This window comes from Pelobates fuscus, chromosome 5 (genome assembly GCF_036172605.1).
Source record: "Pelobates fuscus isolate aPelFus1 chromosome 5, aPelFus1.pri, whole genome shotgun sequence".
Taxonomy (NCBI): Eukaryota; Metazoa; Chordata; class Amphibia; order Anura; family Pelobatidae; genus Pelobates; species Pelobates fuscus.
In genome coordinates, this window is record NC_086321.1 from 354,028,788 (window position 1) to 354,048,097 (window position 19,310).

The following is a 19,310-nucleotide window of genomic DNA, read 5'->3' on the forward strand; positions in this document are numbered from 1 at the left end:
ATATATATATATTTATTCATGCTCTTGCTTGTAACAGAAAAATAAAATTGTAAAATTGTACTGAAGCGTACTTTATTCAACGCACAGCATTAATATAAACTTTGTATATTTTTACCGGTTGTACGGATTAACTTAGCATATTGAATAAACATACTTATACCATTGTTTTAGAATGGGTTTTGTTATTTAAACGTCTAACCTGTCGTCCTCCATGCGCCACTCATCGCCTCCACTATTCATGACAGAGAGCTGGAAGTTCCGAAGCAGGAATTTGTTAGCTCATTGGCTGAGAATGTCAGCTGATCACTCTCAGCCAATGAGCAAAGCCTTGCATTGCCAGATGTAGACATGTTTCAGCTCTATACAACACACCTGTGTTTAGAAGTTGTACAGCTACCTACTGCTGTGCTCCAGCCACTGGACATGGGGGATAAGGAAAGAAACACTATGAGGGACTTTAAAAGAATATAAATTCTAGTGGCATGTGACAAGAAGGGGAATGAAGATGGACAATGACAGTGAAAACCTAAAAGTGACTAAGAAGGGGGGCGGGGCCTGGCCGCCGGTCGGATCAGACACGGTTTGTCTGAGCTCCGGCCTCTGAGCTGAAATACCGGAGCCAACTGCGGGCCACAAACCAGGAACCTACCTGAAACTGGGCTCACTGTGCCAATGAGACAGCCGTGACCCAGGGGATACCCAACAGGACCATCCAAGGCGCCGAAGTAACCCGGCCGAGGCCTGAGGCCCACGAGCTTGAGCCGAGAGGGACGGCCGCTCTCCCGGTTCTCTGGCCGGCGGTCTGCCGCTCCCCCCCTCCCCTCTGGACCGGGGGGGTCATCCCGGTATCCATGGGCAGCAGCCACCGCAAACTGTACCGCCTTCACTCCGACCACACTGAACAACGTGGTCCGTACATGGATTCCCAAGATGGCCGACCACTATATCTCCTGCGCACGATATGCAGCGGCTCCCGCATAAAAGCCCTGGCCCAAGAACAGCATAGCCTACTTTTACCCTCTAATGTCGCAGCTATGACATCTGCCTAGTGCTGGAGCTACATACCGGCCGCGGTGCATGTCTGAGGAGACGCGACTTGGGGATCGGATAGAGAGCTGGGAGGCGAGCCTCGAGAAGCCTGGGCCTACTGAACCCGAACAGCCCCCATCAGAGCAGTCGGCGACAAACGGGACTATCCATCTATGGGCATTGGCTGAGCGACATCCGAACCTTACCTGCTGCACTGCTGACCCCACGGAGCAAGAAGCACACTGTGCCCTCCGTCCTGTCTACATGGTACATCAATCCGTTATTAATTCGACAGGACAGAGCTCTGTACTGATGTCCCTGCTGCTCCTGTTGCTGCCTTAATTCTTAGCTGGTTAAAGATTAGAGTTTGATATGCACCACTAATGTGTATAGATTACATATATATATCTATATGAGCATAGCCAATCTAGCACTGTAAAGCGACATTTATCCTACAACTGTTTCTAGCATGTTACTGCCAATGATACGCAACTACATTACTCTGATTTTTTTTGATTTTTTTTTATTATAGCATGGTTATAGCATCGGTCTCACTTACTCATAATTACTTATATATGTCTAAAGCTAAGTGTTTAAGTCTGTTTTAAAAAAAAAAAAAAAATTGTGCCTGTCATTCTTGTGCCCCGCATGTCAAGCGTGGGAAAAGACAGAGGATTGCCTTTGGGGCACCTCTCGCCACTCTGTATAATTTGCGTGCACAGCAAAAATAAAGAATTAAAAAAAAAAAAAAGTGACTAAGAAGTGTTGTGGAGAAGGGGCAGTGATAGAGTGAAAGAGTAAATTACAACTTGGTTAGACTGGATGAAAGAGTAGTGAGCGAGTGATTGTGTTAGTGACATGGACGAGGGAGTTGGCAAAAAATTGTCACCATGTTTTCCAGGACACAAACTGCAAGACTGAAGGTTACATTGTCTCCAGAACCCCAAAATACCCCTCTCCCATTAGACATTCTAGAAGAGGAGCCGAAGAGACAGAATTAATTTGCCTAATCGCACCCTCTCACTGCAAGTCAGAAATGGTAGTAGGGGATGAATCAATGGTGGCAGCTACAGCTCCCACTAATCTTTAGCAGGACAGGACATGTATGGCCCACAACTTGGGCTATTGTGCCATTTATTGTTGTCCAAATAAATACTAATACCAAAGTGGTAAATGGGCTGCATTTTTTTATTTGTAACAAAAAAAAAAAAACACGAAAATATATATCTTAGTTCCCAAATGTAACGTGTTTTTGTTCCTACAAATTTGTGACATGACAGAGGAATTTAATACCCACTAGTAAATTAAAACAAGATCTATCAAATACTTTTTCAATTTTTAATGGGACATTAACTGGACAACAACCTAAAAACTGATTAAACAAACCTCTGCTAAATAACCGAGTCTCTGAGTGTCCTACAGGCCTTGCGTTTGCATGGCTATTGTGCCCAGTGCTTCCTCAGATGCTCTTTCAGTTGAGGAATGGTCGATTGCGGCTGCTTGCACACGTGGCACAGCAGAGGAGATTTCAGGAGCTCGGACACCCCGTCCTTCACGGTCACTCTGCCATTCAGCTTTACCATCTCAATCACATCTGCCAACAAGGAGAATATCATGGTAACTTGCTGGCAAAAATAGAACATGTCATTGCTTCCGTTTACTCCAAGACGAGCACATACAATATGCAATGGAAATGGTCATTTATTAAATGTGAAAGATAAGCAATAGGAAAAGCGTTTTTCTAGAAGTCTGTATCAAGGATTGATGGTAACAAAGCTACAGGGTTAATCACTAAACTAAAAATTGCTGTGAATTTAAAGAGAATTTTAAAGTTTAGGCGAATCTGAAAAAAAGTCAATTCTGTTTTCAATTGGGCTTTTTTGGCCTTAAATGTAAAATTCACTTTGAATTCCCAGCAATTCTCTCACTTTAGTGATTAACCTAGCTAGGTGTTAAATGAGCTGAATGTATCACAGAGCAGGTTGGCAGCAACGGCATATTCTAGATAAGAAACAGGCGCTAGTTGGTGGCTAAGAGTTGTGATGCATCTTTTGTACAATAACCCTTCCTTACCTTCAGACTGCAAAAAGTAATCTGTGGTGAAAGAGTTCCAGTGCTTTTTGTTTTTAAGACACTGTGAGTCGAAGTCTTGACTGATGACATGTAGGTGAACGTGACTAAATAAAGAAAAAAAACTATTAAAATCAGCAACCGTGTTGTACATGGGTAATCTTATTAACATACAAAATTAAGCCCTGTGCTCAAACTCCCACTACTACTGGCCGGCAGCAATGACTGCAGTACACAGCCCCAATACATACAACAAAAACCAAAGTACAAAGTACATCCCAAATCCCTATGATAGTTCCCAAGTAACTTTTTACTTTGGTTTTTAATTTCAACAAAGGTACATTTCTTTCCAAGCCAGTTTTGTGATGCGGAATCATTGATTCGCTGAAAGTGTCAGCTAACCGCTCTCAGCCAATCAGCTGTGCCTCTGCCCGTTGGCACTTCACGCTTCCTGAATCTGAAATTGCTGAAGCTGGATGCCGCCTGTGGGGAGTGGACATCACCACTGAAGGCAACTTAGGGGTTAAACTGTTCGAGAACGGTTTAACCCCTTGAAGTAACTGTGCTTCTCGGGGCCTCCTGGTACCATAACAACTTAATTTAGAGAAAGTTGTTTTGGTGCCTGGAGCTGAACGGGAAACATTCTCTAGGTTTGGCTACTTAGGTCTTATATTTGAAATTCCCTTTATATTCTCACTTTAGCGAATAACCCTGTAGGAGTAATTTGATACATTATAAAAGGTACTTGTGTGTGCTTTTCATTCTAACATATAGACAGAGATTATGGAAAAATATCGTTCTTCTTACATATGTAACTATATAGGTGTCACAGAAACTGGTACAGTGCTTCATTGCTCACTCTCCCCTCAGGAAAGCTGCCTATGTAGGCAACACTGGCAACACTCATTCTAAAAGCATTCACTTTAAATGTAGCCTTCACAGACTGAAAGAAAATGGAACGTAATGTGCCACTGCTTGAGTTATGCTACATTTATCAAAAAGATCAGTGATCTGTACGCTCTATCACATCACCATGACAACTTTAAATATAAAATTGGATCTAATTTTAGCACTCGCAGTACACAAATTGAAAATGGTAAAGATGAATTATCCGGTTTTAAAATGTTCCTGTTTTAATAAACACAGTTAGGGAAAGGAGAAAATATCTGTTGGCTCATATTTGTTCTCTAAATAATTCAGTGTAGTACAGGTGTCCAGTGCTAGGAGTTTTACAAGTTAGAAGAAAAACGGGTCACTGAGCTAATTTTACAACACTAATGCTGCCAATATAATTTGAGTCCCTAGCAAAACAGGTTAAAAACTGCTGGGCTACGACTGAGATGCTGAGTGAATACTGCAGACAAACCCTCTGGCCTATAGGATTCCACATATACAGTCTCTAATCTGATCTAATCTTAAAGGGACACTCCACTGCCCAAAAACAAATGAAATAAAAAGCACTGTTTACTGGATATACCCCAAGTGAAAGCATAAACGTATTTAATTATGCATTTTTTTTATTGGGGGTATAGCTAAAAAACAACATGCAAAACCTGCAGTTCTCTTTTCTGCTACCTTTGTAAACCCTCCCCTTCTAACCCCGCCCAGACTTTCTGTGACTCTCCAATCAAAGACCTCCCAATGTAGCTCACTGAGAAGCATTTGCAAGGCAGGTGCTCTGAGCAATTGCTGCCTCTTGAGTTTAGCTCCACTGAGCTAAACAACCAGGAAGTAACAGGACCTCTTGTCTGCTTGAAAGCCAAGGGGGTGTAACAAGTATAATGTATAGAAGTGTGAATTTCTATTCAAATCTGTACTTTTTGCTATATGCAAAAAAAGAGGACACACTTCACATGGAAAGCTTTTTAGCATCTAAAGTACTCTACGGGTCTGGAGTGTCCCTTTAAATGTGTGTGCTGAGAACATCTTGATTGCTCACCTCATGCTTGGAATGGCATGGTACCCTAATCTGAACTTGGTGTTAGAGAGTTTTGTGTGCTCCTGTATCATCTTCTCGCCTACAGAATGCATGTGTTGCAGCAACTCCAAGTGCTCAACCCTTAGTGCCTTCAGACTGGATATCGATTCCCACGGCAGGACCAACCAGTGGTGACGAGCTTTTGGGTATTTATCTTTAATCACCACTAATTTATCATCCTTGAAAACCTACATTAAGAGAAAAAAAACTAAAAATCATCAAGCAATGCTAAAGAAATATATATAATTTTTAAACTGAAAAAGTGCAATAGTAGTCATTTATAGTATAATGATCACCCCCCAAAAAATAAACTTTGTTTCTACCTACATCAGCTGGTAAAATTTTGCTTATTAAGAAAATCAACGGTTTCTGTGGGGATAAAATTTTAACCTTTTTTACCCTTTCTGTCACTATACCCCACTCCCTCTAGCATGTAAGCTCATTGAGCAGGGCCCTCCACCTCTCTGTTCCTGTACGTCCAATTGTCTGGTTACAATTACATGTCTGTTAGTCCACCCAGGGATGTATTTACCACAAGGCAAACAAGGCATTTGCCTAGGGCGGCAGTTTCAGGGGGGGCGCCAGAAAATGCCACCCCATGCTCCCAGACAAATGCATTGCCTCGTGTTCTGGGGTGTCCACCTTACTGTGAGTGAGTGAGTGTAGTTGTCAGTGTGTGTCTGTGAGTGAGAATGGCCTGTGAGTGTGTGTCAGTGTGTGTGTCAGTGTGTGTGTCATTTTATGTGTATCTGAGAGTGTGTGTCTGTCAGTGAGTGGGTGTGTCAGTGTGTGTCTGTCAGTGAAAGTGTGTGTTGGTTAAACAGTGTGTGCCAATGACTATGTGTGTGCCAATGACTGTGTATCTGTCAGTGAGTGTATATCAGTGCAGGTATCAATGAGGGCATGTGTCTGTCAGTAAAAATAGCCTTGACACGAATTGGGGGGGCAAATTTAGATTTTGAGGGGTGCCCGAATTTAGTTGTGCCTAGGGCAGCACAAATCCAAAATACACCAATGAGTCCACCCATTGTACAGCGCTACGGAATCTGATGGCGCTATATAAATAATAAAATAATAATAATAATGAGGCTCTTGGGTGTTAAGATTAGGCAGAAATTGCTCAAATGTTAGCTAAAATAGCCCTGATGTGACTGTAGTAAGATTGGAGAAGTTTTGGAGTTTATTGAAAAACACAGTCTGCTCTGGTAACAAATTGCCTGCTAAAATAAAATGCTCATTACGTGTATCATGTTACCTCTAGCTTGGTAAGCACCAAGTAAAAGGTCACAGATAATAAAATGTTAGCACTGAATGGGTACATGTTCAAGGCCGTTCTCTGGGGTAGCTCAGAGGGAATACAAGGTCTATGGTAGTATGGAGTGATAACGTCCAATGTGATTGCTCTGTTCCCAGAGATAAGGTCAATGTCACTCCCCAGTGAAATTACATAACAAGATAGCTGATTTTAAAGTGTTTACTTCACTTTTCACATAGCAATAGGACTAGAGTATTTGTTTTTGGAATGTTTCTAGTTAAGATATATATTCTAGAAAATCTATTTTGAAATAATTAGCTTAATTTTAGAATTGCACCTTCCTACTTCATCAGTATAGCGAGGGACAGTTTGTTTTTTTCTGACCAACATGCTGGGGGAGGGGGGCGAGTTAGACTTCCACGTGATACATATCTGTACATTTACCCTATTTTTCCTGTCTTTGCTACTGCCCTTAAATCTAATGCAATCTCCACCAACGCAATCTGATCACTTCTTCTCCAAGTCCCCTCATTCCTCTTACCTTTCTTGTTCCCTTTCATTCCATCTCCTTCTCCCCTTTAATTTTACCGAACCCACTCGTCTAAATTCCAATCACTCCTCCTTCATTAACTCTCCATTTGCCATGAGCGACCATACTACTTACACCTGCTCACATCCACTGTGGAGACCATTACGGAGGGAGCCTGCCCATGTTCTAAAATATATACCAATTGCAATTCTGCTCATACATTGCATAGTCTACACCTCAAAGAAACACTATGGCGTTGGGAAAACAAATGTGTATTCCCAACACTGTAGTGTCCTAATTGTTATTTCGATGACCCCCTCCCCCCTCCACAAGGGATAAAAAGGTATTTTACTTATCTTTAATCCCATGCTGTGCTAATCTCACCCATTGGCTGAGATCAACAATCTTAATAATCTCAGCCAATCCAATACTTTACCTAGCATTGGGAGGCTAGTGCGCATGCATGGCAAAACGCAGCGCTACGCAAATCAGATGGTCTCTTGGAGACCATCTGATTCGAATAGCTGAGTTTTACTCTGCTATTTCCATGAAAGAGCTGTTAATGGCTGTTAGTTTGTCAGCCACGAAAGACATTTAAACCCTGCAATGTAAACATTGATGTCTCTGCAGAACGGCAATGTTTGTTACATTGCATCATTACAACGAGAGGAACATAGCACCCATACCACTTCATTGAGATAAAGCTGTCTGAGAGCCTATATTGTCCCTTTAATACATCTTCACACATACTTGGATCTGATCTAGGCAAAAACTAAATATCTATGTATTTAAAAACAAAAAACATAAATACTAAATGCTGAAATTTATCCTCCAAAATAAAATATTTAAGCATATTAGGTTTTATCAATCACTTAGATATAAAAACATAGATTTTGTTGAGAAATAAAAGCCAACAGACCCATATAATCTAAAACATCTTACTGGCCTTATTTTCTGATTGTTGTTGTTTGATTTCCCCTCCTGTCATAAAGATCTGCCTTCTTGAACTATTCCTCTATATTGTTATCTACCACCGAAATATAGAGCGTATGCAATTTCATTTTTTTTTAAAACAAACGCAAACATCATAATTAGAATTTATATCTCAAATAATATAACATTTTCTACAAAACTGGAGGAGTACCTGCATTGTTGGATCCTGCATGGAAACCGTTAACCCTTGACTCCAATGTCCTTGGTTTTTAACCTTTAAGGAAAATACACAAAGATAAATTCATAAAAATACTTGCATACATTATATAACATTTATTTGTTTGCTTTATACTAAGTCCTGGCAGTTTCTATAGACCTGCAGAAAAAACAAATAGTAGGTATGTTGGATGTTCGTAGTTTAATATAGTAGCTTAACCCCTTAAGGACCAAACTTCTGGAATAAAAGGGAATCATGACATGTCACACATGTCATGTGTCCTTAAGGGGTTAAAAGGCAACTGATGATTAATATTGGTTAGAGGAAGAGTGTGTGGAGATATGTAGTGTGCCGAATATCTGGGCACAGCCATTTGGTTCTCCTTTGCCCCTGATGGCTTAAACAGAACAGAGTCAGTGTGGGTAGAATGACTACAAAAATTTACAGCATTTGATGACAACACACTTTTCGATGTGTCTGACCCTGTAATCTCCTGGCCATGTATTAGACAAACCATTACGGTTTTAAGGCCAGGGATTTTTCTGTTAACTTCACCAAAACTCAAGTACTAGGGGGCACTGATATAGCCTTTGTGTATCCATGACATATTTCGATACTGAGCTCCCAAAGAATCCCCACAACATATACTCTTTAAAGGGACACTATAGTCACCTGAACAACTTTAGCTTAATGAAGCAGTTTTGGTGTATAGAACATGCCCCTGCAGCCTCACTGCTCAATCCTCTGCCATTTAGGAGTTAAATCCCTTTGTTTATGAACCCTAGTCACACCTCCCTGCATGTGACTTGCACAGCCTTCCATAAACACTTCCTGTAAAGAGAGCCCTATTTAGGCTTTCTTTATTGCAAGTTCTGTTTAATTAAGATTTTCTTATCCCCTGCATGAGCCTCCTGTATGTGACTAAAGTACAATTTAGAGATTGAGATACAATTATTTAAGGTAAATTACATCTGTTTGAAAGTGAAACCAGTTTTTTTTCATGCAGGCTCTGTCAATCATACCCAGGGGAGGTGTGGCTAGGGCTGCATAAACAGAAAAGCGATTTAACTCCTAAATGACAGTGAATTGAGCAGTGAAATTGCAGGGGAATGATCTATACACTAAAACTGCTTTATTTAGCTAAAGTAATTTAGGTGACTATAGTGTTCCTTTAAACACCAGCCCTACAATCAGCAACACAATGTCACAACTTCACTCATGAAAAGTTCTCACCCACTTATATGAGTTGAGTAAACCTTATTAAAAAGAATACCTCCCCCTTGTTTTAAAACCATAGAATACTAAACTGCTTTTCAAGTCTGCCAGTTGATCTTGACAGGTAATCGTCCCAGAATAAGATGTTCAAGTTGCAACAACCCCATTGCTTGGGAGGTCTAAACGGTCCCTGTATTAAATTCTTTAGCCTAGCATGGGTATTCCGATACACAGTAGATTGGAAGAAAATCAAGCTCAGAGTCTATAAACCCCTTCAACATTCTATTATTTGTATTAGACAGGTTTATTATAGGGTGTCCCCCTTCTACTGCCTCTACCAACACCATGCCTTTCCCTACTTATCCAATATTTCTGTCTTTTTGTTATGGTCCTGAGCAGTACAAATTTAAGAATTTATATTTTGATGTTTGATAATGATCACTAGCCATCACTGTGTTTTTTTGTAAACTCACTTGTCTGTCAATTATATGTGCATGAATGCTGCCTGTTTCATGAGAAAGAGAATAGAAAGGACCTGGCAAGGTCCAAAATGTTGACATTTCTCATTATTGGTGATACAGAATAAAAGTGTAAATATTGATTTGCAAACAAGACCCGTGAGTGCCCATACTTCTTTGGTATTGTGGATTATATACAGTCATGGGAAAAAGAAAGTACACCTTCTCTGAATTCTAAGGTTTTACATATCAGGACATTATAACAATAATCTGTTCCATAGCAGGTCTAGAAATTAGGTAAATACAACCTCAGATGAACAACAACACATGACATATTATACCGTGCCATGATTTATTGAACAAAAATAAATCTAAAATGTGAAAAACACGTACACCCTTACTGCTTCCATAGGAATTAAGAGGCGGGGTAGCAGAAAGGTGCTGCTAATCAAGTGTCCATCATTAATTGCACTTTTTTCCCCCATAACTGAATATTACAGGTTCAAAGATAGGAAACCATTGACATACCAGCTGCAATTTTTGCAAGATTGCTAAAAAAAAAAAGTACTTTACTGAAGTAGAGGCTGGAAGTATTCTCGCAGTGAAAGAGTAAAACAAGTACCGGGAAAACAATGGAGCTCCACACCATCCAGTGCTAAGTGGAAGGCACACGGGGGAGCACGGTAGACTTTATGATCATTGCGGACAGCTACTAAAACAGGTAGTGACAATATTATGCAGACAGTGCATCATATGAATATTTATTCTGCGACTCAGTCTGAGCACAGAAGGTATAACCGGACAAGAGACCGGGGACACATGCAGCTCAGCCACTGATGGTTGTAAGGTAGGGGTGGCACGTATCACAAAAATAAACAAAAAATAAAAATAAAAAAAACTCACAATTCCTTATGTCCTTATGTTTCCATATGTTGAGACAGTAACACTACTAGATGGAGATCTATTCAACACAAGCCTTAAACACAATTTTAAACACTATTTTCTAGATTGGAAATGAATTAGGATAATTTTTTCATGGTAATGGTAAAAAAAATAATAAAAAAATTCAATTTTACAGTTTCCATGTGTCGAGCACTTTCCCCACCAATACAGAACACAAGATTTCCTTTACATACCTCGGGAACATGGCTTGGCTTCTCGGATGTCGGTGGCTCGGTGTTCTTACTTGTTTTAGAACTGGAAACACTTGTCTCTGTGTCCATTCTCCCACATTTCTTCGGACCATCACCGCTCTCATTCACAGCGCTCTCAGATGGCCTCTTATTACAAATTTTTTTCTCTTCCCCTTTTTTCAGAAATGCCTCACTAGTTCCTTCCAAAAACTCGACCATATACGGGTACAGGTTATTCACCATGTGCAAGGTGCTTCCAGACTTCAGCTTAACTTCTTTATTTTTACCGATGTCAACTGAATCGACGCTTGTTGGGTTAGTCCCTACCTAGAACAAGAGAAGCAGGATGTTAGTGGCAGCCAAGCTACGACCCAATAACCTATCAATAAAAAGAAGGAGAAAAAAAAGAAAAGGCGTTGATTTATTTTGCACTTTTTGGAGTACAGTAGGTTGTTGTGTTTGGTTTTTAGTAACAGTAAGATGATTTAGAAACCCTGGCCTCTAATCCAAAGACCCCTTGACCTTAATGCCCAGATACACTACATCAATACAGCAGGGTACTCAGTGCCATTACATAGGTTGTCATTACAAACAGTGCTATCATAAATGCAGCGACACTAGACTTTTACCATAATGATGATCATTTTTATTTATTTATTTATTTATTTTTTTGTATATTATTTATTTTATTTTTATTTGAGAATGATGTACAGGTCAAGAAATACAACACAATTGTAGAGTATTCATAGGTACAACTTATACAGCAGGTGATTGAACAACATATGGGATAATAAGTAGTGGCACCAGAGCATTCTGCGATCGGTGCGCCTAGTATTACCTCTTTTCTATAATAAACATAATGCTTTATAGCACTCATGGAATCCCTGTTTGGGTTGGGAGGATGAGTCGGCAGGGCCTCCAGTGGAGGTCTACAGTATGTCCCTTCTTATGTGTAAGAATCCGGAGAGACTATGTACGTTGCGACACGGAGGAAGGCGTTTGGTGGACTGGGGGGGATAGGGGACTGAGGAGTAGAGGCGGGTGTACCTGCTCGAACCCAGCTAGACAGCCAGGTTAGCGCAACGGGCCCCCCGGCACAACATGATGATCATTTTTTAATGTTGACTTTAAAAGTTAATCTAATCTTTTTATTTTATATTGTACTGTCTTTTATTAATAAATTAAAAAAGCATGTTAATAGCCCTTTTGGCTGATAATTTTGTCTAGCTATCAGCTACCAGTGACATCCCCCAAATATTCATATTTCATGGCATTTTATATCATTATTTGCAGTGGGGGTCTACACTGCTTGACAGACAGCTTCAACAAAAACTCTGGACGTGGACAACTACAGTTTCGCATCCGAAAGGAGATCCATATGTTACAAGGAGAGGGCGTATAATGTAAGACTCTCTTGTTCAGAATACTTAGAACAGGCTGAGATGCCAAGTATAAAATAGAACTCTGCCAATGGCAGTCAGAAACAAAGAGTGACTTGGGGTTATTTGTGAAGAATGATCAGTTACTTTTAATGAATGTCAGGATCTCTGTTGCTATGTGAAAATTTTCTTTCTTCCTAGCAACCATCAGTTTTTTTTTATTTTTAAGAAGCACAAATTACTGTTTCTTCTGATCCAGATGGCACTAATTATTCCTCACTATTGTCAGAGGGATATACACTTTTCAAAATAATTATTCAATATCCACAAATGTGTCCTCATAAGAGGGTAGTATAATATGGTGCTGAAATAAAAGGAAAATGACACAATGAATAAAATGGCATTAAGGAGAGTAATAGGAAAGCGGAGATGAAGTGTGTCTTATAGAAAAGAAACTGGATATGTTTGTTAAAATTAACCAAAACAGGGCGCAAGCGAATACTGAGGATTGCCAACAACACAGTCAGCTTTGGTGGATCCTCAGTTCTGAAACTGGTTTTAGCTTGTGCCTTAACAGAGAGAACCTAAATTATTTGCTTATTAGACCGATCCCTCTCAAAAGGGCGGTCCAGATCCGTCCGGCTCCCTCTGCACGAGAGATACAGAAACCCCAGATATTATTTTCGGTCTTGCTGGGCCTCATCAGCAAGGTGCTGCTGATGCCCCTCTAGAAACAGTGAGCAAGGGATCTACATCTGGATTAGCCGATTACCTTAGGCAGGCCATAGGCAATTTGCTAATAAAATAATCCCCTGTCAGAAAAATGACTTCTTGCCCAGGGTCAGCCGGGCTCTGCTACCCATTTCCATCTAACGACGGAGATCTGAAAGCTCCTAAGTAGGAGTGGTCTCCTGAGCTACGCCCTGATGTGCAGGACTAGCTGATTAGCTGAAAGTGTCAGCTGATCACTCTCAGCCAGTGAGCCAAGTCCTGCGCCACTGAGCTCAGCTCAGACAGAGTGCTCCTGGCTCTCTGTGTAAAGGAGTGAATGCAGGGAGCGGCACCCAACAGACTCCACATAAGAAGTCAATGCGTACTGAAATGGTTTAACAGCTTAAAGCAGCGAGCTGTCGTTATTAAGGTGCCTTGAAATTATTTTATTATAAACAATAAATTAGAATATTCGAATACAGCCACGTACCTGTTTGACCTTCACATATCCTTTGTTACAATCTGCTGTCAACTGAACTGTTTAAATCAAAGAGAGATTTGTTTTACTACCTTCCCCATTACAACAGTGATCTAATCGTAATAGAGCAAATGTTTCACATTCAAAAATATTTTTTGTACTTTTTTTGTAAGGTGATAACGATAAAACAAAATATGCAAAAGAAATTGATTAAAAACAGCAATACAACTTTATAAATATGTTAAAGGGACACTGTAAGCACCAAAAACACTTAATCTTTATGAAGTGGCTTTGGTGAATAGATTAGGTCCCTGAAGTCTCCCTGTTCAATTCTCTGTCCTTTAGGAGGACGTGTGGCCAGGTCTACATAAACAAAGTGATTTAACTTGCATATGGTAGAGAATTGATATGTGAGGCTGCAGAGCATGAAATGTAGACTAAATCTGCTTCATTAAAGGGACACCCCGGTGCCAGGAAAACAAACCGGTTTTCTGGCACTGCAGGTACCCTCTCCCTTCCACCCCCCATCACATGTTGCTGAAGGGGTGAAAACCCCTTCAGTGACTTACCTGAGACCCCCGCAGATGTCCCTCGGTGATGGTTTCGCGTCTGCATGCGCAGAAATGCCGCCCGCGCATTAGACCTCTCCATGTGAAATGCTTTCAAATGGGGAATTGAGCGACGCTGGAGGTCTACTAGAGGAGGAGGAGTTAACCCTGCAATGAAATTATTGCAGTTTATGAAAACTGCAATATTTACAGCTGCAGGGTTAATGGTAGTGAGAGTTGCCACCCAGACCACCCCAATGGGAAGAAGTGGTCTGGGTGCCTGGAGTGTCCCTTTAAGCTAAGGTTCCGTGCTTAGAGTGTCCCTTTAAATTCATATGAATTGATAAAAATGTATGATTTTAATGGGATACTGTACATGTCATAATGCAGAATCTCGATTAAAAACAAACATTTTTTTTGGCAAGTTGACTTTTAGTTGGTGTATTTTACACAAACAAAATGCAAATTGCCCATCACCACTGAAATCAATTCCCAAATAACTGGGTAATAGGAGTTAGACTTTTTTTTATTGAATGCCTTTCTACGCCTTTGCTGTGTAAAAAAGGGAAAAAAAATATTTTTTTGAAGATGTTTTGTCTGCTGAAAAATCTGCTACAAACCTTTGAGAGAAGGCACTGACCACAACCATTTGGTTACTTAGCGCTGACCCGTCTGTTGTTTGTGTACACCTGACCACAACCATACCTAGAGCAACATTGCAACAGTTTATAACCAAATATTTTCATTTATTATAAAAATGTACCTTGGTGTCTAGAGCATTTCTTGTCCACTATCTCTGTCTCTGGTCCACGGCCAATCACTAGATTCTCTGCGTGTGGTAGTTTAATACGACCGTGTCTCTTATCTCTACTCACCAACCAACATTCAAGCATTTTTGGTCTGTGATAAAATAAAAAAAAAAGATAGAAAGACTGAATGATGCTAGGAAGGCAGGTACTAATTCTAATAGTTTGAAATAGAAATATAAAAGAATAGACAGCGGTAAATTCATTAAATCCAAGATATAATAATAGTAATGATACTGTTCAAAGTTAAGCCGCGTAACAAAATTAGACTTATATCAATAGGCACTAAACACAAGAAAAGTTGACGTTGCTAAACAAATGCTGTAAATATTTCTCATAGAGAAGCATAGATGTCAATGTTTTTCTGTGAGAAGCATATACTTGGCTGAGCACTGCAACAGCCTCACATGCTTAGAATGATACTTATTGCTTCCCCAGTGGAGACTGAACCTAAAAGACCCCAACACCTAACACCAGGGCAACCTGCTCAAAGGAAAACTGCTATCAATCACCCAAGGACAGAAAATAGAGATTGTATCTTGCATGATGGATGCACTGTCTATATATAGAGAGTGTGGAGTTGAATAATAGACATTGGTTGACAAGCAGGAAGACGCACCCAAGGACTCCTTGTATTGTCAATGTCAAGGACATTTGCAGATTTTCTCATCCCTGATGTTTCATACCATCTGAATTTCCATTTGAAATGAATAGTGCCCACACACCCTAGACCTAGGCATAGACAACCTTCAGCACCCCAGATGTTTTGGACTACACCGCCCATGATCCTTTGCCAGCATTATGGGTGTAAGAGCATTATGGGAAATGTAGTCCATAACCTCTCGAGTGCAGAAGGTTGCCTATCCCTGCCCTAGACTTTATAGATAATGAACTTTAAACCCAATATTTAAAAATTGTTCAACTTTGAACTTCTTGCATTTGCGCCAAACTCCCAGTGTACGCTGCCCATGAAGTAACTGAAAAGCTGTCAGGTCCCCGCTCTTATCTTCAATCACTTTGTGCTCCCACACCGTGTCCCTCCTCTCTCTCTCTCTCTGCAGGACGCCAGGCTGAGGAGTGTCGCTGGTGTTAAACTAAGCTCCTAAATCTAACCCTAATTTGAGCCCGAACATTAACCCTAAATGTCCCATGTACTGAGCTTAGTGAATGCACTAACTATAATGAACGTGTAAAACTAGATTTACTTACCTTCCAGGATCTTGCTATTGAGGAGTTCCCAGGACATGCTCAGAGCCTCTAACATATTTCACTACCCCAGCAGGAGTGCTAGCAGGCTTGTGCAGAACAGGCTCCAGCTGATTCCCCTCAACCAGAAGTGACGAGGGTAGGGGATTTTCACGGGTAGGGAAATATGATAGAACACCTGTTTGGTCTCAGTCTTTTCTTCCGACGGCTGGAAACATTTGCATGGCATTCAGCAGGATGCCATGACTAGAACTCTGGCCCAGTCGAAGTCCAATTCTGAGAGTTGTGGCTTGATCCTTGTGCCGCCATGTTCCTTAGGTGCGCAAGCCTAGCCATGTGCATCTTAAAGGGAGGGTGGTAAATGATGATAGAGGGGGTGTGTTGATGAATTGAGCATGTAATGGGGGGGGGGGGATATACTTCCTCCTCCCTACAAATATATTGCTCTCCCGGTCATCCCTGCTCGCTAATACTGTGCTCTTTGTTTATACAAGTTGACCCTTTTTACTCCTGCTTCATATATATATATATATATATATATATATATATATATATATATATATATTGATACCGGAGAAACTGACGGAAGCCAAGCACAGAGAGATGGACACAGGTTTCTTCAGGAAGGAAGAGATCTTTATTCGATTCACCGACCGGGACTCAGAGGGAATAATGTCACCAAAAACAGCTAAAATCTGAGCCCTGATCGTACAGTGTAGGCACCTTATATAGACATATAGCTCCTCCTATAATCAGTTCCACCAACACGTTCTCTTACCCAATCAACAGAATAGAGACTAAATTCCTGTTTGACCACATGGCTTGCCCAGCACAATGGAGGAGGGGAATACTTGTATATCCTGTATTCCTGCACATGCTCCTTACACTGCTGATTGTATCATTGCCACGTGCAACCAACCGACCGATACATCAGCATATGCACGTGCACATACCACGTGGCAATCCTGGCCTACTAAATTTATTATTACCGAGATTCCACCACAATATATATATATATATATATATATATATATATATATATTGCCTTCCATGTATTTGACCTTTGGCCTGAACGCTGTTTCTGATACTGTGATGTTTGGCCTATTGCTACATTGACCATGTCTTTGTCTCATCTTTGCCGGTACCTTGCCTCTATTTCCACTCAGCCTTTTACTGCATACCGGCTTTGTCTACTAAACCCTTGACAAAAGCTTACAACCAATCCAATTCTGTCCAAGTCTAAACATTTTCCATAAACTCATATCTAGCACGCAAAGACATGAATAGAACTGAAGTGCAAGACAGGCCTCCCAAAAACCCTGATTTTTTAAGGGGTTGGACCTTATTTTAGGGTCTTGTCCCACTTTAGTTCCCTGGTGTCCCGCACGAAACTGTCCTCATTCAGCACAACATGAACTCATCGTTAGATGCACTCCTGTCGTGGGGGGACGGACACTAGCTCCGTACAGAATAGGGCTAACCTTGAAGTTGTCAGTCAGCCTCAAGGTTAGCCCTATTCACACACCTGTGTTGTGTGAACATTTTATACAATTCGCCAATCTGTAAATCCAACCGTGGCTCTCCCAGAGAAACTTTTTGGCTGTGCAGGTGGCATTCAGATGCTGCACGTGGACCTTGGACAAAATTGGGGCTGGGTTGTAGATGCAGCAGCTTTAGAAATTACTGCAAAAATGCAAAACTTTAAAGGGACACTATAGACACCCAGACCACTTAATCTCGATGAAGTGGTCTGATTGCCATGTTGCTGTCTGTGTAACCCTGCAACTGAAAAGATTACGACTCTATAGGAACGACAATGGTTACATCGCAGGGTTACCATGCCTCTAGTCTAATGACTGTCAGGAAGACAGCCACTAGAGGCATTTCCGCCCCAATAGCCGAATTAAACTGATGGCCTTGTAGAGACTATTAGACTGGCTCAGCGTAGCATTCTGCATTGCATGTGCACTAGCCTACCAATGTTTCCCTACGGGGAAAGACCGGATTGGCTTATAGTATCTTCACTGATGAGCTTTGCCAGTGGTGAGTAGCGCGATTGTGGAGAACAGCATAACGAGGGCTGAAAAGTAAGTAATACTCATCTTTCGAACCCTAACATAAGGGGACTATGTAGGTGTCAGGACGCTATAGCATTAGGAATACATATTTGTATTCCTAACGCTATAGTGATTCTTTCACCCTAACATGGTAGTGGTAGTGGGGGTCATAATGTTAATTCACCAGTTAAACATGCCAAGCACCATAATCACAGCCCATTGTAGTGGTTATAGTGCCGGGAGTGCCCTGGAGCAATCTGATTGTACGTAGTCAAACTGTATTTATATGGTATGGTATAGTTCAGGGGTAGGCAACCTTCGGCTCTACAGATGTTTTGGACTACATCTCCCATAATGCTTTTACAGCCATATTGCTGGCAAAGCATCAAGGGAGATGTAGTCCACAACATCTGTAGAGCTGAAGGTTGCCTACCCCTGGTATAGTTCTAATGGTGTTAAGATATTTAATTAGAGGCCGGGGGTCTACACTTTGTATAGAATTCAGACCTTTCTAATACACATTTGCTTATTTTAAAGGATGCCAACCCAGAACTCTAAATCTTTAGAAACATCTAAAAAAAAAAAAAAGTACACCATAACTGCTATTTGGGGTTAATTCTGGTATTGTCTAAAATGTGTTCATTCAAAGAAACATTTTGGATTGAATTGACAATTGCAAAAACCAAAAAAGACATGTCTGATAAAAGGCTGAAATGGTAAATATTTCCATTTTTTTTTTGTCTATGTTCTAACCCCTGATCAATAAACTATAAGTATACCATATACTTCAACATGGTGGCAAACACCAGCACCACTGACAGTGCCCAGAACTCAATATAACACAGAGCTCCTTCACTTTGTCCATAGAGCATGCATATTGCCCACAATGGGAAGCTGCTTACCTACTTCCGCCTCACCCACTCCCAACAATGTGCCAACAAAGAGCATGTGATCCCGGAGAAGCACAGCCGAGGATGCTCTTGCCCACAGTCTAGGTCTGGCGGCCATTTTAGTTTCTGTCAAGGTTAGCTCTGTAAACCCATAATAAAGGGGCTCATAAAAATCCCAAACCTAACGTTTAGTCAAGTGTTACAGTGGATGTTTTATTGTTTGTGTTTAGTAGAAATCTCCTTTGGAGTGTGAGTCAGTAAGGGCTAGGTCAGGGAGGTGAGATGTAAGCACTAGAGACCCATGATCTGTTTCTAAGACGCGTCATCAGTCGAGGAAACGTCGCCATTTTTCTGAAGACGTAAATCTTCTAAATCGTGGCGCCCTCTAGTGTTTAGAACTCTTCGCTGCACAGTGAGT

At 40.9% G+C, this 19,310-nt stretch overlaps 1 protein-coding gene across 2 annotated transcripts; it reads right to left on the reverse strand.

Annotated features, from left to right (window-relative positions):
• Positions 1-2,364: 2,364 nt before the first annotated feature.
• Positions 2,365-19,002, reverse strand: APTX (aprataxin). Of its 2 annotated transcripts, none has more exons than XM_063453328.1 (8): positions 18,905-19,002; positions 14,697-14,833; positions 13,398-13,444; positions 10,821-11,144; positions 8,006-8,068; positions 5,039-5,265; positions 3,103-3,206; positions 2,365-2,623 (listed from the first exon to the last, which is right to left on the reverse strand). In XM_063453328.1, exons 2-8 carry the CDS (start codon positions 14,824-14,826, stop codon positions 2,469-2,471), a joined length of 1,050 nt encoding a protein of 349 aa, XP_063309398.1. In that variant the 5' UTR covers positions 14,827-14,833; positions 18,905-19,002; the 3' UTR covers positions 2,365-2,468. The 2 variants fall into 2 exon arrangements, with proteins under 2 accessions (XP_063309398.1, XP_063309399.1); XM_063453329.1 differs by lacking the exon at positions 18,905-19,002 and adding an exon at positions 15,949-15,969.
• Between the last annotated feature and the right edge of the window lie 308 nt (positions 19,003-19,310).